Source organism: Anolis sagrei, chromosome 6, assembly GCF_037176765.1.
Source record: "Anolis sagrei isolate rAnoSag1 chromosome 6, rAnoSag1.mat, whole genome shotgun sequence".
Classification (NCBI taxonomy): Eukaryota; Metazoa; Chordata; class Lepidosauria; order Squamata; family Dactyloidae; genus Anolis; species Anolis sagrei.
Window position 1 is genome coordinate 26,194,880 of NC_090026.1, and position 23,965 is coordinate 26,218,844.

Sequence of the window (23,965 nt, forward strand, 5' to 3'; positions counted from 1 at the left end):
GCTCAAGACTTGAGTAAATTTTGCACTACATACATACAAGTATGATTCCATAACTACCATGCTTTGCCTCATCAAATAATAAGCTACATGATCACATTGGAAATTCCTAGCAGTACTTCAAGAGTAATTACAATTTTACAACCAGTTTGAAATAGCATCTGGTTACTTTAAGCATTGGGGAAAAAAACCAAAACAATTGACTGTAATAGAAAAATAACTCCTATATCCCTTTGTGAATTAAAAATGTGGGAGATTTGCAAACTTTTGAAGTCTGGTGTGTTGTATTTGAGGACCTCAAGACTTTTACTAAGAGACCTGTGATTGCTCTAAAATATTAAGCTGTCTGTTCATGGGAAGTAATTAGTAGTGAAACAGTTTCTATTTCAACAAGAAATCCTGAAGTACTTCTAATTTTTTGTCTCTGTAGTTCAGCACACACTTTCTGGCTGTACATTAAATCAGGCTACAACACTCCATAAACACATTTTACCAATATGGCCAATCAACTTCTAAGTGCAATTTGAACTCAATTTGCACCATTCAGAGTAGAAATCTGGTTTCATAACCCATATATATTCCGTGGTGTATTTAAGCTTTCTGATAAATATTAACCATCTAGAAATTAGGTTTGGAGATTAAATTATATATTACCTTAGTGAATCCGCAATGCAATAGTCAAATATGGATTTCGTTCTGATCTTATGTGCAACTTTAGCAGCACAAAGTGTTTTAATACCCAGGAAACTGGAACCACCAGAAGGCAAGAGACTAAAACCAATGCTTTTTTTCCAGCACTCTGTGCAACTAGGAGCAGAATGACAATTGCAGCTTAACTCATAAAATCACAGTGTCAAAACCAACTTAGAAATTGGCCACAAAGGGACCAATTTATGAATGAACACAATTAATAAAACATGCGTAGTTCTTTCTTGAAGTTGAACTCTTATCCTTTGGGATTTATGGATTCGCACACAAAACCCTTGGTCCACTTTGATGTCAGTATCTATTTCTATGGTGAATATACGTTTAACCAGAAAAATGCTGTCTCTCTCTCTCTCCACCTACTCACAGCTTCCAAGTGACTGCTAGCTCACATTAATATCACATAAATTGGATTTCCATGAGGAAGTAATACATTTTCATTAAACAAACCTTAAAATGAACCTCAAGACAAAATAAATCTTTCACATCTTTCATCTTTTCCCAAATGGGAGAAAAGAATGCTTTATAAAATTCCGTGTTCACATTTCCTTTTTTTAATCAAAATTTGATAAGCATACTCTCTATTCCACCATCTAAACTTCGTACTTCCATTTCTAGGATAGCAAGATTCACCACGAGAATGCATTTTGGGATGTTTTTCATTATATGAAACTAAAAATGGTATAGTTAGTGTTTTGAAAGAGTTTATTTATTTATACAGTATTAAGATATACATACAGAAAAGCATACAAGGAAGTAAAATTGTTCAGAGAAAGAACAATGCACACAAGAAAATTGATTTATCTGAAAACTGTTATCAGAGAGAGATGGCCAATCTGCTCATCCTAAGCATTTCTTTTTGAGATTGGCATATTATGAATGGATTATAGGAAGCCATACTGCAACAAAGATTCAGTGCTTTCTCCTTAAGAAGAACTCCTTCTTGTTCAGTTCAGGCTTCCACAAAATAATGTAGCATTTGGGGAAAAAGAGGCTACCAAGTAACCCAGCACTGGAGGCTAAAATAGAGAAAATTTCCACAGCTGTAACAGAAGTCCCTTTAGTGCTCAAGTAGCTTGGAACAAATGACATCCAAACACTGCAAAACAACAACATGCTGAAAGTAATACATTTGGCTTCATTAAAAGTGTCCGGAAGCCTCCGAGCTAAAAAAGCCAGACTGAAAGTGGCAAAGGCCATAAACCCCATGTAGCCCAACACAACAAAAAATATTGTGGGTGATGACTCGTGACACTGCAGCACAATTTCTTTTGTCAAAGAATGCATATCAGTCTCTGGGAATGCAGGAGAGGTTGTCACCCACAAAAAGCATATGCCTGCTTGGATCATGGTGCAAGAAAGAACAATGGAGTTGGTCAATTTTTTCCCAATCCATTTCTTGATCTTGGATCTTGGTTGTATGGCCATGAAAGCTAGGACCACTGTGAGAGTTTTTGCCATTATGGTAGAAAGAGCCATTGTGAAGATAATGCTGAAAGCAGTTCGACGAAGAAGGCATGTTATCTCATTGGGTTGGCCGATGAAGAGCAATGCACAGAGGAAGCAGAGGAGGAGCAAGATAAGCAGAGTGTAGGTAAGCTTGCGATTGTTGGCTTTCACAATGGGGGTATTATGATGCTTCACAAACAATATTATCATCAAAACCACAGTGAAAGAAAATGAAAGGGCACAAATGGCTAAACTGATGCCCATAGGGCCTTGATAAGATAAGAAGGTTATAGTCTTAGGAATACATGATATTTGGTCCATGTCGGCATATTGATTATCTGGGCATTTGAAACAATCAACCAAATCTGTGAAAAAGAAAGAGGTATTGTCATTGTGAACAAGTGTTGCATTTTGGCTAGAATCCTATCGAAACCCTATGCTAACATAAGAAAACATTGCACAAATTGTTGCATGAGGTCATGGAACAACCAAATATTGTACATATAGACACACATAGTCCTCTCACACACTCTTTTGTCTTGAAAGGAGGAAACAAACATCATTTCTGATAAGAAGACCCAATTTGAAAGTGAGATCTTTTAATTTGGATGTGGAAACCTTGAAGACCAATTAAACGAAGGACAACATTCAAAACATTTCTAATCTTGAGATGAACAAAACATTTCATTCCAGGAAAAGAGGGTTTATTCTCAGAGTTTTTGGCCTGAGTTGTAGAAATGCCCCCTTCTCTAGCATGGCCTATCATATTGTACTTTTGGCTTCCTTCCCCACTTCCTCCTTCTCTTCCATGTTTATAGATTTCCATTTATGTTTCTATCATTTGCAAACTGGTAACACTGAAGAACAAAGGTATAACAAGCATTATTGGATTTCTCCCTTTTATTTAATTATTATGTTATTTGTCCAATATCAAACCTTTAAGACATGGAACCTTATTTGTAGTCTCAACCAGCATGGAATGACAGACTGTCATTGAATGATGAATGAATAAATGAATGAATGAACTCTCAAGCCCCTTCTACACTGCCATATAAAATCCAGATTATCTGCTTTGAACCAGATTATATGGCAGTGTGGACTCATATATTCCAGTTCAAAGCAGATAATGTGGATTATATGATTTAATAATCTGGATTATATGGCAGTGTAGGAGAGCCCTCTGACATTTAAATGGCTTGAATAAAAGGGAGAAATCCAATTTTTAGTATAAGTATATGTTATGTTGTATTGTCTGGTTTGTATTGTCACGGCTCACTGTACATTGTCTCTTTGTTGTTGTTCACCGCCCCGAGTCGCCCCCGGGCTGAGAGGGGCGGTCAATAAGTGCAATAAATAAATAAATAAATAAATAAATAAATAAATAAATTGATTATACTAAATGGAACTACTAATAGGATTCAAACAAACATATTTGTTGTTTTTAAGCTTACCTTCTTTGTCAGATATGAACCCTTTTGGACATGGAATGCAGTCATAGCAACAGGGTGGTTCTCCTTCTTTCTTTTCCATCCTGTAACCAGGTTGACAATTGGCATTACACACAGAGTGGGGCTGCACCTGCTCACCAATTAAAGAGCAGAATAAAATGAATTGGAATAGTTAAGATTCAGAAGACAACATTGTATATAGTAAGATTTTTCAGAATTTTGTTTCTGTATTTGTGAGCACATGTTCAGTTGGCTGGATTATAGATCTGGCTTTCTGCATGATGGCCAGAAATCTGTTGGGGACCTTTGATTACCAGGCATGAAATAATGAGACAAGACACAAAGACCTACGTTAAACATGGAAAATTTAAAACGTCTTAACATTTGTAGTATCTGGAGATAAACAAAAATGTCAGTGGGAGAATAACCTCATGTTGGTCTCAGCTGAGGCCAGGGGCCAACTCCTGATGGCCTCCTTAGCCCATCCTTGAATAAACACCTGATTCCATAGTCAATCCAAAATTCTGGGTTGCTCAACGTGTGCAGTCATTTCTGGAAAGCCAACCCAGGGCACTCCCTTCAAGACACCGGAGCTTATGAGTGAGAACAAACCTCTCACTTGTTCCCAAGGGGAGTCTTCTTCACAACCCCCTCCCCTATGTCACAGGGGGACCATTCCAGAGCTCCACCCTTTATTCAAAGGTGGTGTCAAGGTGTACACTAACTTGTATTCCCTACCCTCCCAAACTTGCCAGTGAAAACCTATTTATGGACACAAACCTAAGCCAATACCCAAGTCCTCCCAATAGGGTATAAACAAGTTGTAAAAAGGAAGGGGGATTCTTACCCAGTCCTAAAGCAATTACAGAAGCTCATACTACAGTGATTTGCAAATTAAGACCATAAAGGGGTTTTTGAGGGTATTACATGGATTAAAAAGGTTCACCTTACTCCTTTCATGTATCAAGTTAGGTGCATAGCACCTGGGCCACATGGTTATTTCTGTATGCATTGAATCTTCTGATTGTCCAACACAAGCTGAAAGCGTTATCAAATGAGCAATCCAATTATCATCAAATATTCACCTAACTGCAGAAGAATTCCCAGAGAAATGGAATCTGAAGTTTTGAAAAGTCATTTAAATACTGATACAAAAAGTTTCACTGAAGAGGATGCTAACCTTTAATATACTGAGGCATGACTTGCTTGCCAGTTCGGACCATGGTATAAACACAGTTTGCACTTACTTAAAACAAGGAAATACCAGTATGACAACATGTATACTATTTCAAAATGGAAAGGCTATTCCAAAGACTTGTATTTGTACCTGATTAAACCAGCTATGCCACACAATGTCATCCTCATTAATGCTGAATTCTTCCTCTGGTGGTGCCCATGGATCTATCTTTCCAACTTTTACTCCAACGAAAGAGTTATTTGGAAAGGTGACCCAATTTATGATATCAAATCCGCCAATAAGTTCAGCATTCTGATTAAAACAAACCTTTTCTCCAGCACTGTTGTTGAATGACACAGATTCCAAAAAGGGATGTAGCTGGATTTTTGAAAGAAAACAGATTTTGGTTTTGCTTATAACAATGTTAAATGAAAGGATTTATTTGACAGACAGACTTGTCACAGCAATTTCAAAGTGATGAGATGAATAAAGGGAGAAATGTATATCACTAGTGTGCAAACTGTTTTAATGTACATTTATGACTGTTTTAATTTATGTCAATTTTATTTTATGCTATGTTATTATATTGTATTGGTATTGAATAGTGCCTGTTGGTATCCATCCTGACTCCCTCTTCGGAGGTTGAGGAGGACGGGATAGAAATGTTCCAAATAAATAAATTTAAACAATTGTGAAATATGTTCTTAGAACCTGAATCAGGGACTCGGGAGAAGATACTACAAATCTGAAGCATGTCACCTCTTTTCTGTTACTGATATCTTTTTATCTATTCATTTATAAAATATGTAGGGACTGCTTGGATCTGGAAGTTTCCAAGTGGTGAACATCAGAAAATGCAATAAACACACAGGGCAAGTATAGTGTGTGTGTGTGTGTGAGAGAGAGAGAGAGAGAGAGAGAGACAGAAAGAGAGAATATAGATATTATATAGGTATGAAGAATATTTGTGAAAAATAGCTTTGTTTTCCGCATGCATCAACAATTGCAAACAGTTTCAATGTCTTTGCTTTCTGTCAGAATGATATTTCACATCACATGGCATGCATCCTGCTACTGATATGTATAAGTGTACATTGCATTATGCAAGTGGAATATTTTTTTGGCATAATGTGCCATAAGGGTCCAAGCTGGTTGATAGCAGTATAATGTTACATATACAATGATAGCATGTTACAGTATGCAGAAAGGTGGCTGAATGTGCACTGACACAATATGTTACTTTCAGGTACTAAGCACTGTAAAGGCACAATGGGCTGTCCGACATGCACATAAACTTTTTATCCACATACGTTGAGCTATATAGGCACAAGAGATGCAAAATGGATCATTTCATGCTAAGTGGTCTAAACCTTCCCACCATCATGTCTCCATTTTTTTTTCACATTTTAGCTGTAGTGCCAGTCAGGTGTTAAACTGGATTTCCCAAAATTTGACTGCAACTGTTGCAGTTAAAGATCTCAAATTTTGGGGAACCTAGTTTAACACCTGACTGGTGCTACAGGTAAATTTTAGACCACTTGGCATGGAATGACTGAAATATAACTGCTGGTAGCAGTTTACACTACCTTTATTGCTGAACTTTTTGGAATAATAAATTGTCTTTTTATTAATAAACACATCTCCTTCTGAATATTATCTGTTTTCTAGTTCCTTTAAAATGTACCACCTCATCTCTCACCAAAAAGTAATCTTCTCTCACAGTGGATTCATACATTAAAGGTGATGGCATTGCAACCAATGTCCAGTAACCCAATACCCAATAACCACAACTCTTGCACAAGATACACCAGGTCCTAACATAAAAAATGGTGCACAAACACTAATGTGCATTAGTATCAGAAGTGACATAAAATTGTAATTACTTGCCAAACCACTTGATTCTGAGGCTCCTTTCTGTCAGCCTTCACCTTTGCTTTGTTCCTGTATCTGGAGGAAAACATGGCATGTAAAGCATGAGCTAAAGCATAAACAGCATTGTATATGCTGTAGCTCTGGCCTGTTATGCTCATTGGGAAAATATGTTCAGGAAGGTTCTCCAGATTCTCCTCTCCAGTGCAGATATCTCCACTCACATCACCTCCAGGAGAATTCTGAAAAATGCAGCCAAAAGCCTGAGTCCAAAACTCCTTAATGAAGCCATCTCCATATGTACTAGGAGGATTTCTTTTCTGTAGAAATTGGTGAAATCCTGGAAGATCATTGGAGTGTACTGCAAAAGATATAGCACCATGGAAGTCTTGTGTATCCCAGCTCTTCTTGTAGATAATATTTTTTAACTCCATTCCAGCTGTCAAAATCCAAACTTTGCCTTTTGACTTTGGCACTGCTCGATTCAGTTTGTCATTAAGCCACCATCTGAATGGTATTATGGGGAACGTCCCTCCATAAAAGACCAAAACATTGGCTTTAGTGTTCATTATTTTCTCAGAAATTTCTGCAATGTTTTTCATGTAGCCTCCTTTGTGAGCATCATAATGCACACTGCCGAATGATAACATGACAGCAAAACAGATACCATTGATAGAAAATTCTGCAAGCATTTTCTTTCTGAGCCATTCTAATATCTCATCACTTGCAGCAAAGAATCCAATCCATTTCCATTTGAAATGCTGAAGTAACTGGATAATCCCTCTGTGTTGATAATTTCTGTTTGGATCCATCTGATAAACAGAGAAAGGATTGGTATCTTTTATTTCAACTGACGCCGTGGAATACATAACCTAGTTCATAAGTGGAGGGAACAGATAGAAAGGTTTTCAATCTTGTCTATATGTGAAACGGAAAATTTACTGTATATAGTCATGTTTTGAAAGACTCTAAAAGAAGCAACAACTTCCTCTATTACTGACACTGTGATCTTGCTTGTGGCCCCTTTGAATACCAGGGTGAGAAAATGGCAGTGTAGAATGATCTTAGCAACTTTGAGAGTTTTTAAGAAAGTGAAGCAGGATAATAATAATTATAATTATTCATCAGTCATATTCAAATCCATGATTTTGGCTCACAAGTCTGTCCTTGACTTATACATGAGGTCAATTTATGCACAAGCATATATTTTAATGTTGTTGTCATTGTAAAAAATGTATTATCCCAGTATTGCTAGATCTAGTAGTAATCAATGTTTTTATATTAGTTGTATGAACCAACTATGCCTGGTAAATAAATAGTATGATTCTTAAACATGCTACAGTATCATAGCCCACAGGAAGAGTGACATTATTTTAGAATAAAACTATATAGCGTCATTTTGATTATCACATTTCCCAATTCAATATTATATAACATGCAGGTTTTGATTTATGTATTCTAGAACAAATGGCAAAACCAGAAGTATGATATACTAATAGTTCTCTATGGAACAAAGATGCAATGAAGAGAGAATAGGGGCAAATGTCCTTGCCCTGCAATTAATTCTTTAGGCTCTTTCCACAAATTTTCTCTAAATAGCACATGAAAAATGTGAAAAGAAATTAGTGTGAAATCCAGCCATGATAGTTATGCTAAAATTACTCTAAAATTATGCATGGGTATATACGTTCTATTGCTCTGAAACATAATCATAGAATCATAGAGTTGGGCCATCCAGTCCAAGCCCCAACCATGTAGAAATACATAATCAAAGCACACAATCCAACCTCTGCTTTAAAATCTCCACAGAAGGAGACTCCACCACATTCCAAGGCAGCATATACTACTACTAAACAGCTCTTACTTTCAGAAATATCTTCCTAATGCTTAGGGAGACTCTCTTTTCCTGAAGTTTGAATCAATTACTCCATGTTTAAAAGTTGCATCTATGCTGTAGATTTAATGCAGTTTGACATCACTAATTGCCATGGCTCAATGCTATGGAATCATGGTAACTGTAGTATTATGATGTTTTTAGATGTCTCTGTCAAGTAGTGCTGCTGGCTCTGCAAACTAACAGCTCCCATGATTCTACAGTGTAGATGCATTCCCAGCCTCTAGATTAGCAGAAGACATGCTTCCTATTCAATATCCAGAAATATACCACTTTCTCAACTGCATATATGGGGATCTATATCCATTTCTTGGGTTCTCCTTGACATTCTAGAGCCCTAGAATTGAATTATAGAGACCACAAAGACCATTCCGTCTAACCTTCTGTCATGCAGCAATACCCAACAGGAGAGTTGTGAGTAGCAGAAACATGAAATTGGGCATACTCTATGATATACCTTATTGTATTGAACATTCTCCAATATAAGATTTATGCTCTTTGAGAACTTTTTAAAGTGCTAAGAATGTTTTATTCTTAATTTAAGAAATCTCTTTTTTGTTCATGCTGCTGGCTTTTACTAAGGACCTTATCATACACACCTGTGCCATTTTGCCAGCAAGTGTGGTGGTAGTTTGGTAGTTTATTCGATGCTTAGACCATAGGTCTTTCACATACAAGTCAAGGCAAACAAATAAATACATGAACACCAGATTATCAAATACAATATAAAATACACCATAAAATCCTATAAATCATTAAAATGCTACATACATCGATAGCAAGATGCAGCTTTAAAATACTACATAATGTGTAGACTCATACCTGCGTAATTAAAAACCAAGTAAAAGCAAATAGATACAGCATTATTAAAACTACATAAACAGCCACTATTAGTTGAAAGCATCCCCAGCACAGTCAACTGCAATATCAGAGATTAGTTTTGCCCGGATTTTCTGTGCTGCCAGGGCAAAAAGAGACACCTTTTGAGTAACCACAGGGTTAGTGTCAGCCAAGAGATAAAAAATCTTTTCGGACACATTGTTGGTCTGAAGGAGGTGAAGGATAAACCCGAGTATTTTGATTCTTGGATCAGAATACAAAGGGCAGAAAAGCAAATAGTGAGGCAGATCCTCAGTTTCCGGGGCCTCACAAACACATAAACAAAGAGCCAGAGGGGTGCCCGTATATCTGCCATCAATCACTGCTGTGGGCATACTTTGAAAACGAAGGGCAGTGAAGGCTTGTCTAAGTTTTGGAAATGTGAGCCTAGTCAGGTAGATAGCCCTATCATGGTCAAGTTTGTACAGTCTAAACCAGTGGGAGAATTTGGAGTTATTAATGGCCTGACTATCATGGTGGGCACAATTATTAAAAAAATATTCCTGTAGTTTCTCCCTTGAGTTCAAGATAGAAGGCTTATCAGACAGAGTGGGGTGAAATTCCAGTAGCTTCTGGTATCTAGTGTTCCAGACTTTGCATTTTGCTAGTTGTTCAAAACATCCCTTGGAAAGAACCCTAACTGAGGAGTCTTTTACATTTCTCCAATAATTAAATAGGGTAAAATGAACACGTGATCTAATGGAGGGGAGACCAACCTCTGCCCGGACCAAGGCTGCCGGGGTGCCCGGTGGGAGTCTCAGTAGTTTCTTAAGAAATGTATTCTGGAGAGCCTCCAGTTTTGCTATCTGAGACTGAGCAAGTGTGGTGAAATGACAGACACACAGGGCAGAAGTGAGCAGGCTTCATTGAAGCCAGAACAACACAAGAGCCTTCCCATGTTGACGAGGAAGCCTCCAAGGAGTCTTCCACATGGATTGCAGGAGGAGTTTCCACCAGAAGTTGAAGGACGTTGTGTGATGGGCTGCATACCCATCACATCCCTCAACTGGCTGGCTAGTGTTCTAGGATGCTTAAATTGCAACATGTGGTGATGTCCATAGAGTTTATAACGTTGTTTTTATTGTGGTTACTTACCAATTATACATGTCTGTGCATGTGTGTGTATATGCATATCTCTCTCACAGCACAACACAACAGTAAAGTACCGGTTGCATGCATCAAAAACATCCCTGGGAAATGTATTTTACCTGTGGGATCTTGAAGATACCAAATACATTTTGTACTTCATTTAACAAATAAAATATCGGATTTTCAATCACAGCTAGCAGAGTGTCCTGGATGCCACATTTATAGTTGGGAACAATTTTATCCCATGACGAAATGAACTCCATTATGGCATAATTGGTCCACCTTGCATTCCAACCACCATCATAAATATTGAATCCCATTGTAACATTGGGTAACAAATTGGGACTTTGGTTGATCTCTTTTACAGCAAAGTCCATAGCCAGAACATGCTGATAGTTCTCAGTTATTATACTGCAAACAAAGGGTGAGAATTTTCTTAAATAGATGCCCGTTTGATGCAAACATTTTAAATGTATGACTTATACTTTATTTGCAACATCTTAAAAGCCAACTTAATCTAACATGAAGATGGGATCATTTTGTGGCATTTCAAACTGATTCAAAAACAGGATGATATAAAATTATCATGAAAACAAGAAACTTGAGAAATCAAAAGGACCTTCCTATGCCTAGTTTCCTGACAGTTGCATAGTGGAGAATGAGAAAATGTAAAAACAACACAGAAACTTCCTATACTTAAAAAAGCCTATTAAACATTCCTAAATAATTGGCTAGAGGGTATTATAGAAAAGAGAACTAGTATATAAGAAAAAATATTTATACAAACTTTTTTGTTGGCAGTGGACCAGGAGGATGTGCACTGAAGTTCTGTGGATATAATAAGAAGACTGTCTGCAAAATCATGCCTCCATAGATGAAGTCACCTGCCTGATAATACTTAGGAAGATAAGGCTGGGGATTCCACATTTCACATTTAAATGTCTGAGCCTGGCCCACCACATCAGACAGCAGAAAAAACAGCATCAACATCCTAAATCTGAAAGGGCTTCCAGAATACAGATTCCCTAATTTGCACATAATGCCTGATTTCACTGGTACTTTATTTACTGGTAGGCTCAAGAACATGGAGAAAAAATCACGATAAGAACCAGTGCCGCTTTATAATTCCTACTAGCCCTGATAGTGAAATCAGTAGAGATATATTTAAATCACCTTTCAAAATCATTTGCTATAATTTTTAATTAGTGATCATCTGCATTTCAGGAGGAATATTACAAGTAGAAGAACTAATTACAGTCATTTTGGTAATGCAGCTTGAAGTGGCATATTCCCTACGGCATTGTTAAAGACTGGATGTTTTTTCCACACTTGAACAAAAGTACTCCCTCCCTATCAGCTGAATAACACTGGCCCAAAGTGGCAATTAAAGGCACAAAAACTCCTTATTTTCAATAGGATCAACCAGATTGAGATTATGGTCTCACTCAGCAATGTAATCCAGATGTTGCTTCTTGTTACATTTGTAATATCTAGTTGAACAAATGTGGGAAAGACATCTGTAAAGAACATTTTCTTCAACTGCCTTCCCCTTATCATGTTAGGGTTCTAGACTGAGAAGTTCAAATGTGTTAATGTGTAATGGATTGATGAATATGATTATTTGATTATCTGGCTTTGGATCTATGCACAATAGTCGCCAAATATTTGTTGCGGTTTATACTTCACTTCACTTTATTTCTTTATTTCATACAAAAGCTAACCCAGAAAACATGCAGTCCTGTCCAGACTTCCCAACCCTTTGTTCATCCACAAAGACTAAATATGAGCCAAGTAAATGGGAAAAATAAAATTTACTCTTAGGTAACTAGAGTTAAATAAGCAGCTTCACAAAAATATCCAGCTTTGAAAATAACTCAGTCCATTTGCAGAAATAAAACTCACACAAAGTCCTATGCATTAAATCCATGCATCTTCTTCTTCCCCAATGGTGCAAAGAGACTTTGTTGTTGTTCATTCGTTCAGTTGTCTCTGACTCTTCATGACCTCATGGACCAGCCCACGCCAGAGCTCCCTGTCAGCTGTCACCACCCCCAGCTCCTTCAAGGTCAGTCCAGTCACTTCAAGGATGCCATCCATCCATCTTGCCCTTGGTCGGCCCCCCTTCCTTTTGCCTTCCACTTTCCCCAGCATAATTGTCTTCTCTAGGCTTTCCTGTCTCCTCATGATGTGGCCAAAGTACTTCAACTTTGTCTCTAGTATCCTTCCCTCCAATGAGCAGTCGGGCTTTATTTCCTGGAGGATGGACTGGTTGGATCTTCTCACAGTCCAAGGCACTCTCAGAACTTTCCTCCAACACCACAGTTCAAAAGCATCTATCTTCCTTCGCTCAGCCTTCCAAAGAGACTAGTCTTGAAGTAAGTGGTTCAGTAACTCCCAAAAACCATTAGAAAAACTCCTCATGTTATACTCCATTCAGGGAGTGGTTTAAGCTTGATTGCTTCAATTATCCGGTGTTTTTTCTCAACACACACACACACAGGAGACGATCCTTACAAAAACTTAGTCATATATATGCATGTACTATAACAATGTTTACATATGTTGTTTTAATGTTGTTTTAAATTGTTGTTTAATTGCTTTTACTTGTTTGGGCATGGAATAATACCAATTATGTTAGCAGCCCTAAGTCCCCTTCGGAGAGAGAAGGGCGAGATATAAATGTCGTAAATAAATAAATACATAAATTCAGACAAATCCACAAGTATGCAGTAAAGATGGTCTGTTGCATGTTAAGGTAAATTCTGGTAAGCAAGGAATAACACATGAACAAATGCATAAGTAGAAGAGCTATAATCTTTTTTAGTTACAGTTGTACATAGAGTTGACACATGTATGGATCTTCTAAATCTAGGCACTCATCAACATTGATAGATGAGCCCATCCCTCTGGACCAATGCCGAAACCATTGGTATAAAAGGACTGGATCCATCTGGGCAGATGACCCCAGTGCAGGTCCCCTCTGTCACAATGGGGTGCAAAAAAGGCATCTCCCCATGAGCTGAACAAGACCAGATATGCCCCTTGTGCTCCAAACCTTTTAGAGTACTTCCATATGTTGCCAATGCCAAACGTCTTTAATCCAGGATCCTTGGTTTTACAAAGCAGCAAAAATGCCATTTTCCACAAAATGAATAAAGAGTCAAGGTTTAATGTAGTCATGAGCATTTTAAGAGGACCAAAAGGGAAGTTCTAAAATTTCACATCTGAATTTATGAGAATTTTTATAGGCTCTGATTATATCTTACAAATTGTTGTTTTGATAGTTGCTTGTCCTAGGGCTACAATTTAAGTAACATAGTGAGCAAAGGGAATGATATTGGAGGAAGGGATTAAGACTGGCATATACTGGCTGCTATTCTCTTCCTCTATAGCCATACATAAGGTGGAGGGAGAGCCCTTCCTCGGCCACTAGGCCAAGGTTTGGTGGAGTTTTTCTTCTCTTCCTCCAAGACCCACAGGAATGGAAACTGGAACAGAGAGATGTCCTTTCATAAACTTCTGGGACTAGGCATCACATAGCTATGCCTACATCATCTTCTCTCCGCCCCCCCTCCCTCCCCCTAGCCAAGGAAACAGCAGTAGAAATTGAATAGAGAAAACCATGAATAACTTGTAGTGTTGGTAGTCTGAGTTTATTGATGTCATAAATATTTTTTTAAACATTTAAAAGGGTCTTTTATTCCATTTTCAATGAGACCAAGTAGACACTTTACAGAGTGTATTTATCAAACACTTTACAGAGAAAGAAGGTAGACTTCCAATAGGGCTACATTGGTTAATGGCTACACAAACAAAGGAAGCATTCACACACACATACATAGTCATTCTTCATGCATACATTACCATCGCTTCTTCCTTCTCCTGGAGAAGAGACTGGAACACAGGGCAGATCGTGTTACCTGAAAATCTGCCATTCTGCCAATATACCACTTTCTCCATCCCTTGGAGAAAGAGGCAGGTAGACACACCTGCCTGTCTGCCACACTTTTGGAAAATAAAAAGGTCTCTTATAGAGAAAACTTCTTGCTGTTGTTGTTCATAAAGGTGTCACCATTTGGCTGACAGGTTGTTTTTCCAGCTAAAACATGCTCAGTCCACCAATTCCGGACAGATGTTGGTTTTCCTTCCTTAATGTAAGGGCATTGTTTGACATCCTTGACTTAAAGAATTATTGTCTTTGACTATGCAAACATCTTTTCAATCACAGTTCAACAATGTCAGCAGTAACTTTTAATTATAGATCAGGAGTTCATGAATTCTTCACTTCATTTTGCAGTTTTTCAGGATTCATTCTTCTTAGGATGGTGTCTCCAGTTTTTGCCAGACTCCAGTCATACACCTTTTTGTACAATTTCATTCAATCCACACATCACATTTATCACACTGACACATTTATATAGATTAAGCCGTCTATACAAAGCAAGCAATATAAGAGCTTAGCAAGAAGAATTGTTCCTGGGAAGACCAATGGAGTCAAATGACAATTGATTGTTCATGTTGGTTTCTCTCAAAATGAAGCTCAGGCCCCTTCTACATTGCCCTATATCCCATGATCATATCCCAGATTATCTGATTTAAATTGGATTATATGAGTCTCCACTTCCAGATAATCTTGGACAAGCAAATAATTGGGATCAGATCCTGAGATATAAAGGCAGTGTGGAAAAGACCTCAGGAATAAACTTCACTGACATGATTTTTTCAGTAAATGCAGTTTGACACTGGATTAAGCATCAGACAGGGATTTGAGGGAGGCTGTATTAATCTTTTTCAGGGAAGTTGTACTCCTCTGTGATGTCATTCCCATTCTTAGAATTTGCTCTCACATTTTCAAGTGAAAATAGTCCACAAACCAGATTGGTAAGGTTTTGGAAGGTTATTTGGATATATCTCCCTGTAGCTGTTTGAGTTCCAAGGCAGGAAACGAACTAGAGCTCATTCCCTGGATCTGGAACACCATGGAGATAATGTACCAAATTATCAATTTACTCTCTATGAGTTAAGGACATATTTCAAGTGGGTTTTTTTATTTAAAAAATAGACTTTTATCCATTACTTGTGAGATTGGGATCAAGAAAAATCAACCTAGAGATCACATAATCCTCACATTAAAAAATTCTGGTGAATATTAAGTTAGCATATAAACCAGAAATGAGGGTCATGCAGCCCTTCAAGGGATGTTGTACTTCAAGTCCCAAGTGCTCTAACCAGCATAGCAAATAAGAAGGAATGCTGAGACCTGTAGGTCAAAATTGTTTGAAGGGTTATCTGTTTCTTTTTCCAACACAGGAACATAGAACTATAGATAGAATTAGATTAAATGCCTCCATAGAATATATTCAGTCTCTACTGACATACTCATCTAAGAGCTGTGAGTGATCCTCTTGATACCTGATTGCAAGAAACAGCAACCTTTTTCTGTGTAATAATAAAAAATAAGTTTGGGATGAAGATGATAGTGGTGATGCTTTGGGCAATTTATCTCCGAAGCTCACTGGATGAGCTTAGATAATTTCAAATTCTCAGAAGGTAGTAGACCTGTGCAATCAATGAAAACAATTTCAATACTCATTACTAAATTGGGGAGGGGAATCATTTCTAAAGTGTTTCTAAAATATTGTAGAAACTATAATGATACAACAATTTTTGTTACTTTTTCACCAACTAATTGTGCCAATAGGGAAACGTCAGGGGCTCCTTTCCCTCATTGTTAGAGCTATTTGGATGAAACTAGCTATGATTGCAGAACACAGTTACCACTGTCACCCTCCTCCCCCATAGTTTCAGAATGTTTCATTCATCCACTGATTTGGGGGGTATTTTGAAAAATTTTAATAAACAAGATTTTTAAAAAATACACAAGATCTATCTCCTGGATTTTGTCTACAATGACACAAGATAACCAGGGCACAAAATAACCAAGATAACCAGTTACCACTGTCACCACCCCCCCCCCCCCCCAAGTTTCAAAAAGATTCGCACATCTACTGATTTGGGGGGAATTTTAAAGATAAGCCACAACAGTTATCCCCCTTGAATAGTCTCTATATGACATACAACACATGCCATAGAACTTCAGCTTAGAAAAGAAAAAATCCAGCACAGATTTACTATCAGTTCTCTTTGCACATTCAATAATGTATTGGAGAATTCTAAAAAATGTAGTTTAGGGCAGGACCTCTTGAATTCTCTGCCTTCCTAAATTACATTTCCCAGAATTCTTAGTCTCTTCCCCTGATCAATTGCCTTCCCAATGACAATAGGCCACCTGCCTCTCCTTAATTTAAAGAGAATGGCCTCTTTGACTTCATACCACTGGTACAGTTTGGTCCTTGTGCCGAAAATGAAACTGAATTTGGGAGACTTACGAGATTTATTAAACTTCAACAAGTCATAAGTGAATATTGTAATTCTTAAGTTCTTTGTGTGGGTGCCCCTCATGTTTCTTAATATTGCCTCATATGTACAGATCTTATGAAATAATATGACATGGTGCTAGAAACTATCCATTTTTTGCATACAGTTTCTGAGATTATAGAATTATTTTCAGAACTGTTTTTTAAAGAAGAGCTCCTTCTTATTCAGTTCAGGCTTCCATAAGATAATATAGCATTTGGGGAAAAAGAGAAATCCTAAAAATCCAGCACTGGAAGCTAAAATGGCAAGGATTTTCACAACTACCCTGGTTTTCCCTTTAGTGCTCATGTAGCTTGGGATGAAGATCAACCAAACACTGCAAAAAAGCAACATGCTAAAAGCGATATATTTGCTTTCATTAAAACTGTTTGGCAGGTTACGGGCAAAAAAAGCCACACTGAAGCTGCCAGTGGCTAGAATACCCATGTAGGCCAAGATAAAGCAAAACATGAAAGACGGTGGCTCTCGACATTGCAGCACAATTTCTTCTCTCAATGAATGCATGTCAGTCTCCGGCAATGATGAATAGATTGTCATACACACAAGACAAAAGCCTGTTGGGATTATAGAGGAAGAGAAAAAAATGGAGCTGGTCAGTTTTCTCCCCATCCATTTCTTGATCCTTGAACCTGGTTGTGTGGCCGTAAAAGCTAAAATTACTATGATGGTTTTTGCAAATACAGTAGAAACAGTAATATTGTAGATAATGCCAAATACATTTTGACGTAGATAACATGTTATCTTCTTAGGTTTGCCAATGAATATCAAGGTACAAAGGAAGCAGAGGAGCAGAGAGATGAGCAGAATGTAGGTCAGGCTTTGGTTGTTTGCTTTTACTATTGCGGTGTTGTGATGCTTCATAAATAATCTTAATATTAAAGCCACAATGAAAGAAAATAGAACAGAACAACTGGCTAAACTAATACCTAATGGTTCTTCATAAGATAAGAAAGTTATTGTCTTGGGAAAACATGAATTCTGATCCAGATTTGCATATTGATCAACTGGGCATTTGAAACATTCAGATGAATCTGAAAGACAGACAAACAGATAAAAATGTCATTACAAAAATGTGCTTTGTTTATATAAAGATAGTTCCCAAGTTACAAACTTCTAACTTACAAATGATGCATAGTTAAGAACGGGGGGGGGGGGGTATGACAACAGGAAGCGAGAGAATTTATTTATTTATTTATTTATTTATTTCACACATTTCTACCCCGCCCTTCTCAACCCCCAAGGGGGGACTCAGGGCGGCTTACAAAAGGCACAATTCGATGCCAACACAACAATAAGATAAAACATATATAAACAGCAATTATAAACAATTAAAACAATCAATTATACATCACAATCAATAAAACCAATCTAATGCTCAACGTTCGTCAGCTCAGATTCCGTAAATTCATTCCACATTGTCAAATCCTATCAATTCTAGTCGTCATTGTCCTTTGTCTATCTGCCAGATTACCCAAAAAGCCTGGTTCCATATCCATATTTTTAGTTTCCTTCTAAAAGAGAAGAGGGATGTCAATGACCTAATATCCCCGGGGAGTGTATTCCACAGGTGAGGGACCACCACCGAGAAGGCCCTGCTCCTCATCCCCACCAATCTCAGTTGTGATAGAGGTGGGGCCGAGAGCAGGGCCTCCCCAGAAGATCTTAAACTCCGAGACGGGGCGTAGAGGGAGATGCGTTTGGACAGCTACGCAGAAATCTAAATCTAATTCACACCTGAAAGAGTTATCGTGGAGGAAAGGTGTCTCCACTGAAACTTTATCACCAATCCTTGTTTCCACAATAAACCTTTTTTTTTCGAAATCCAATTATCACAGGGACATAAAGTAAGGTGAAATCTTCTGAATAGGGGAACAAACCACAAGCCAAGGGGTGCTATCCAAAGACTGAATGTGTGTGTGTGTGTGTGTGTGTGTGGAACTACACTTTAAAAACGTGCCTGTTCCAAATTCAGCTTAAGAACAAACCCAGAAATTTGGGAACTAAAGAGCATTTTTACACTAAAGGTAGAACTATTATTTGTGGGGTATAGTGCCCTCATTTTGTCCTCCAGTTGCTATAGACATACTAGAGTACTAAAAATCAGAGCTTTCTAAACATTTCATGTTAGTGACATCATTTTGTGACACACTACTTCAGTTTTACTAACAAACCAGAGATTAAACCAATACCTTATAAGACATATAAGCACATACATAAATTGGGATAATGAAATATATGGGGACAAAACATACCTCATTAAACCTTTAATCCCACAACATTGCTGGACTTTCAGGGAAAGCCCTACCCACAACTAGACTAGAAGACTCATGTGATGCTTCCCTCTAAACACAGGAAGGAATCTGCCAGTGTTGTGCTGGATCCAATGTAGCCAGCACACTACTGCACCACTCAGGCAACACTTCCCCCATGGGATGTGGGAAACACAGGCACACTGGAGTGATGCATGGGGTGATGGAGTCACCTTTAATGCCTGCCATTTCACCACGCTTGCTGGTGAAACGGCACTGGCAGGGGCTCCCCCTTGTGATAAGGTCATAAAAGGATTCAGCCAATAAATGAGGTATATTTCTCTAATCCAACTCTTACCTTCTTTATCAGATATGAATCCTTTGGGACATGGAATGCAATCATAACAGCAGAAGGGTTGACCTTCCTTGCTTTTCTTCCTATAACCGGGTTGGCAGTTGGCATTACACCGGGAAAGAGGCTGTGTCTGTCCACCAATTAAAGAAAATGTCAGTCTTTGCAAAAGTATACAGGGCCATTCTTCTTAAGAAGACAGTATGCTATACAGTGAGGCTTTACACTAAGCAGTACTGCCAGGAACATAGAAGAACATACCTCTGGCACTATCTTTATATAAGCAATAATGGCTCTCTCGTTTGGTGCAATAAGTGTCAGTTTTGTGAGCTAAAGATAAAGGACAAGTCTGGATGACATTGCCTCTTTCCTAGGATAGACTCAAATTGCTCCAAGTTCATGCAGTGAATTATGTGGACTCCTTCCCTCCCTTTATTTTTCCTTGTGTGCACATTCAGAATTTGTAAAAAAAATAATTATTTTAAATTGCCATTATTTTCCAAATATACTGTACATTTAATATACCACACATTGATTTTTTGATGCCATCAAAAGGATTTTATGTTCTTTTTAGTAATAAAGTGACTTTCAATACATTCCTGAACTCAGGCATGTAGCCGGGGGGGGGGGGGGGGGGGGGGCTTGAGGGGCTTCAGCCCCCCCCCCCCCTGAAATTCTCATGGTGGTTCGCGAAAAGGCCTTACTGGTGCATGATTTAAATTGTTATGTTATTCATATCATGATCTGATCACCATACTCAATATATCCCATATGCATGAGGGTATTGGGGTAATGATACAAAAGGTTTATTAGGGTAGACCCTCTTTCTCTCAGACTCAGCCCCCCCTGAAACTCAACCCCCCCGAACCCCCCCCCCTGAAAAAAACTCAGCCCCCCCCCCCCCCCGAATCGAAATCCTGGCTACGGGCATGCCTGAACTGATTGATTTAGAAAATGCAAAATCATAGATAATAGTGTACTCTATTGAAATGAATGGTTTCCAGCCCAAGAATCCCATAGATTTGTGCTGGAGGACATAAAAATGTCTAGGGAGGACATATTTTGCTGAATATCAGTAAATTAAACCATTAGTGCAAGACCTGCAAATATAGGGATTTTATTGTTTTCTACTTATAGCTTCAGATTTTCCAGATTTTTTTTTAGATCTTTAATCTTCCTGAGTAGACATATTACAGTGACCCACACTCTTTTACTGAAAATTTCAGTCAACTGGAGCATATGTATCACTCCAGAGAGAAACTCATTGATGGTAAGAAACATCCATTAAAGGAAATAAATATACTTTAGCCATCTGAAGGCATACAAAACTGCCTTCCACTAGGCACATTTTCAAAAATTAATACAGAGACAGATATATTTATGACATCTTGCTAAAGAGGAACTCTGTCAACACTCACTCCCAAAATGGGGACGCTATCTGAAATATTTGAATTCATACCTGGTTAAACCAGCTGGACCATACAATGGCGTCTTCATCAATGCTGGCTGCTTCATCTGGAGGAGCCCAGGGATCCAGCTTTCCAACTCTAACTCCAATCCAAGATCCGTTTTGAAACGTGACCCAATTTATGATGTCAAATCCAGCCTCAAGCACTCCATTCTGGTCAAAGGAAACCTTTTCTCCAACAGTGTTATTAAATGACACAGATTTCAAAAAGTGATGGAGCTACATGCAAAAAAAAAAAAAGAAAACATTTTTCCTTTGAGAACTATGTATTGAAACAGGAGTAACCTTAACATGTATTGTACCAATTATATAGCTAAGCACTGAGGATGCTTGCCATAGATGCAGGAGAAACGTCAGGAGAAATGCCTCTAGAACTGGGCCCTATAGCCCGAAAAAAACCCACAAGAACCTAGTGATTTTTTTTTCATTTGTATTTCTATGGCCAAAGTGAAACACAACAAACTTTCCAAATTAAAATCAGAATCCAGTACCTGCCACACTGGCGGTCTTCTCTCTGACTTCATGAATACCTTACTTTTGGACCTAGATGAATACATTTTATGTAAAGCATGAGCCACGGCATAGACAGTGTTATAGATGTTGTAACTCTGGCCTGTTACACTCACTGGGAGGACATGCTCATGAAGGCTCTCCAATCTCTCCTCTCCAGTGCAGATATCTCCAGTCGCATTGCTCTGAAGGGAATCCTGAAATGTACAGCTAAATACCTGAGTCCAAAATTCTTTAAGGAAACTATCTTCATAAGCCCCAGAAGGATTTCTGTTCTGAAGAAATTGCTGGAATCCTGGAAGTTCTCTGGAGTGAAGTGTAAAGGACATTGTGCAAAGGAATGGTGCATCCCAGTTCCACCTGCTTGCAAGGGATTTTAATTTCATTCCAACTGTCAGAATCCAAACTTTACCTCTTGGCTTTGATATTATGCCATTAATTACTTGAATTAGAAAATCTCCCAGAAATGTCATGTGATATATATCCCAATAAAGAACCCAAATATTGGTTTTGCTGTTCATAATTTTATCATACAATTGAAAAGCACAGTTTAATAAAGTGTCCTTGTCAGTGTTATACTGTAAACATAAGTTAGTAAATGACTCTATGAAAGCAAAACAGATGCCTTTCTTGGAAAATTCTGGGATCATTGTCTTCATGAACCAGTCTAATGTCAACCCATTTGCAGCAATGAATGAAATCCATCTCCATTTGAAATAGTGAAGTAATTGGAGAATCCCCCAATACTGATGGGCTTCATTTGGAACCATTTGGTATGAGGGAAGAGGGTTGGTGTTTCCAATTTCAACAGTAGTAGCACTAAATATAAACTAAAGAGAGATGTGAAGGAATAAATAGAAAATAAAATATTATTGTCTGCCAATGGAACAGAGAAAAAAGCATCTGTACAGTAGGTATATTTAAAATTTGAATAAGTTGGCAACGTCTCCTTCCACTGGCTTTTGACAGATTTTTTTTCAGATCCTACCATTTTCTTTTTCTTCCATTCATTAGGTGTTAAAGATATTTAATAATTTAAAATGTTCTTTATCATTCTATATTATCATACCTCCCATAAAAAGCTGATATTGATTTGGAATAGAATCATGTCATTCTGAAAACCCATATGATCGTGCATGATACAAACTTGCCTTATACTCTGCTCCAGTAAAATATGGCATGAGTCTATGGAATCAGAGCCAATAGCAGTGAATAAAATAAAATATCATGGTAAACTATACATGTGCTTGAATAACTGGAATTAACTCCCCATGTAAATATGATTTGACCTATTGTAGAGATATTGGTTTCGATCAACATGAACTAAATTCTGTATGAACTCCACATGATTTCTGGCTGGATTTGCAACAATTAGTAATCTAGGACAATGAAAAATTGTATACCAGGAAGCTCTGGTGGAAGCGCTGGTATTTGTGGGTGTAGACAGCTGAATCAGGCTTGATCTGGATTGTGCTTGATCCCAGTTCATTGTCCAACAAATATTGTGCCCTTTGCTGGTGATGTTGCTTTTGGTGAGGACATAACATGAGACAAGGAGAAGTAATTTCTCCAGTAAACTTCTGCAAGGCATCTGCTTCTGGCTTTTGGTGTATAGATGTATCCTTGGCTGGGTTAGCCATCTCTATACCAAAAGGGCTCCAGAGTAATTTACCCAGAACATTTGGTGACTTATTTATTCAAACATGGTCACATTTCGAGGATATTCTTTAGAGCATACCAAGCTAACCAACATGACCCATGCCTCTTTCCAGGATAGTGAAAAACAAGCCACAAGCATAATTTGAGTGCTTGAACCACCACAGGATACTTGTTGTAAAATAAGTCCTTTTCAGTTCTAAGACTTGGTCTTGATTCTTGTTATTCTTTGATTCCAGTGATGCCTCAAAGCGGATCAGTATGTGTCTGTATTAAATTTGTTTCCTTAGTTTCTTTCTCAGCTTTCAATGGTGCAGCTTTGTCTAACTAACAATTTATAACTTTACCACTAGTTTCTATCAGATCAATGTCAGTGCTAATCTGCAAATTAGGAATACAACTAAATACTACTCAAAAGATAAATCTCCTCAAAGTTAAAGCAACAGGCTAGTGATATTTTTCTAGAATGAAAAAAAGAATAATGCATGTTGTTTCTCTTGCCGTGCTTTTTCTAAGCAAGCAAAATGTAATTTTTAAGAATACAAAACCAAGCCATTTTTGTCTATATATAGAATATATAATCACCCATAGAAAAAAGTACATTCATGTCATCCAAAAAATACACATCTTACCTGTGGAATTTTGTACATGGCCAATAAATTTTCTGTCTGCAGAGAAAAGCCATAAACCTGTTCTTCAATTACTGCTAGTAACTTCTCTCCAGTTTCACATCTATAGTTGGGGACAAGTCTGTTCTTCTGAGAAATAAGTTGCATTGTGGCATT

The 23,965-nt window shown here is 37.8% G+C and overlaps 2 protein-coding genes across 2 annotated transcripts; both read right to left on the reverse strand.

The window, feature by feature from the left end:
- Nucleotides 1-1,614: 1,614 nt before the first annotated feature.
- On the reverse strand, nucleotides 1,615-14,442 carry LOC132779596 (vomeronasal type-2 receptor 26-like). Its single transcript, XM_060783279.2, has 6 exons — nucleotides 14,372-14,442; nucleotides 10,627-10,918; nucleotides 6,660-7,517; nucleotides 4,927-5,154; nucleotides 3,603-3,729; nucleotides 1,615-2,516 (listed from the first exon to the last, which is right to left on the reverse strand). Exons 1-6 carry the CDS (start codon nucleotides 14,440-14,442, stop codon nucleotides 1,615-1,617), a joined length of 2,478 nt encoding a protein of 825 aa, XP_060639262.2.
- A 2,632-nt stretch (nucleotides 14,443-17,074) lies between these two features.
- LOC132779597 (vomeronasal type-2 receptor 26-like) lies at nucleotides 17,075-22,294 on the reverse strand. Its single transcript, XM_060783280.2, has 4 exons — nucleotides 21,506-22,294; nucleotides 21,006-21,233; nucleotides 19,553-19,679; nucleotides 17,075-17,976 (listed from the first exon to the last, which is right to left on the reverse strand). The coding sequence occupies exons 1-4, from the start codon at nucleotides 22,292-22,294 to the stop codon at nucleotides 17,075-17,077; spliced, it is 2,046 nt and encodes a 681-aa protein (XP_060639263.2).
- Nucleotides 22,295-23,965: the final 1,671 nt, after the last annotated feature.

What these genes read in the sequence shown, in the direction of transcription:
- LOC132779596 (XM_060783279.2), bottom strand. Translation starts at nt 14,442, where the DNA reads ATGGCAGATTTTCAGGTAACACGATCTGCCCTGTGTTCCAGTCTCTTC. An exon ending in GTATCTTCAAGATCCCACAG is followed by an intron (nt 7,518 to 10,626) that starts GTAAAATACATT and finishes CTTATGAACTAG; the next exon opens with GTTATGTATTCCACGGCGTC. An exon ending in GGCATAGCTGGTTTAATCAG is followed by an intron (nt 3,730 to 4,926) that starts GTACAAATACAA and finishes ATTGGTGAGCAG; the next exon opens with GTGCAGCCCCACTCTGTGTG.
- LOC132779597 (XM_060783280.2), bottom strand. Translation starts at nt 22,294, where the DNA reads ATGGTTCCAAATGAAGCCCATCAGTATTGGGGGATTCTCCAATTACTT. An exon ending in GAAGACCGCCAGTGTGGCAG is followed by an intron (nt 21,234 to 21,505) that starts GTACTGGATTCT and finishes TTTTGCATGTAG; the next exon opens with CTCCATCACTTTTTGAAATC. An exon ending in ATTCATATCTGATAAAGAAG is followed by an intron (nt 17,977 to 19,552) that starts GTAAGAGTTGGA and finishes TCTGTCTTTCAG; the next exon opens with ATTCATCTGAATGTTTCAAA.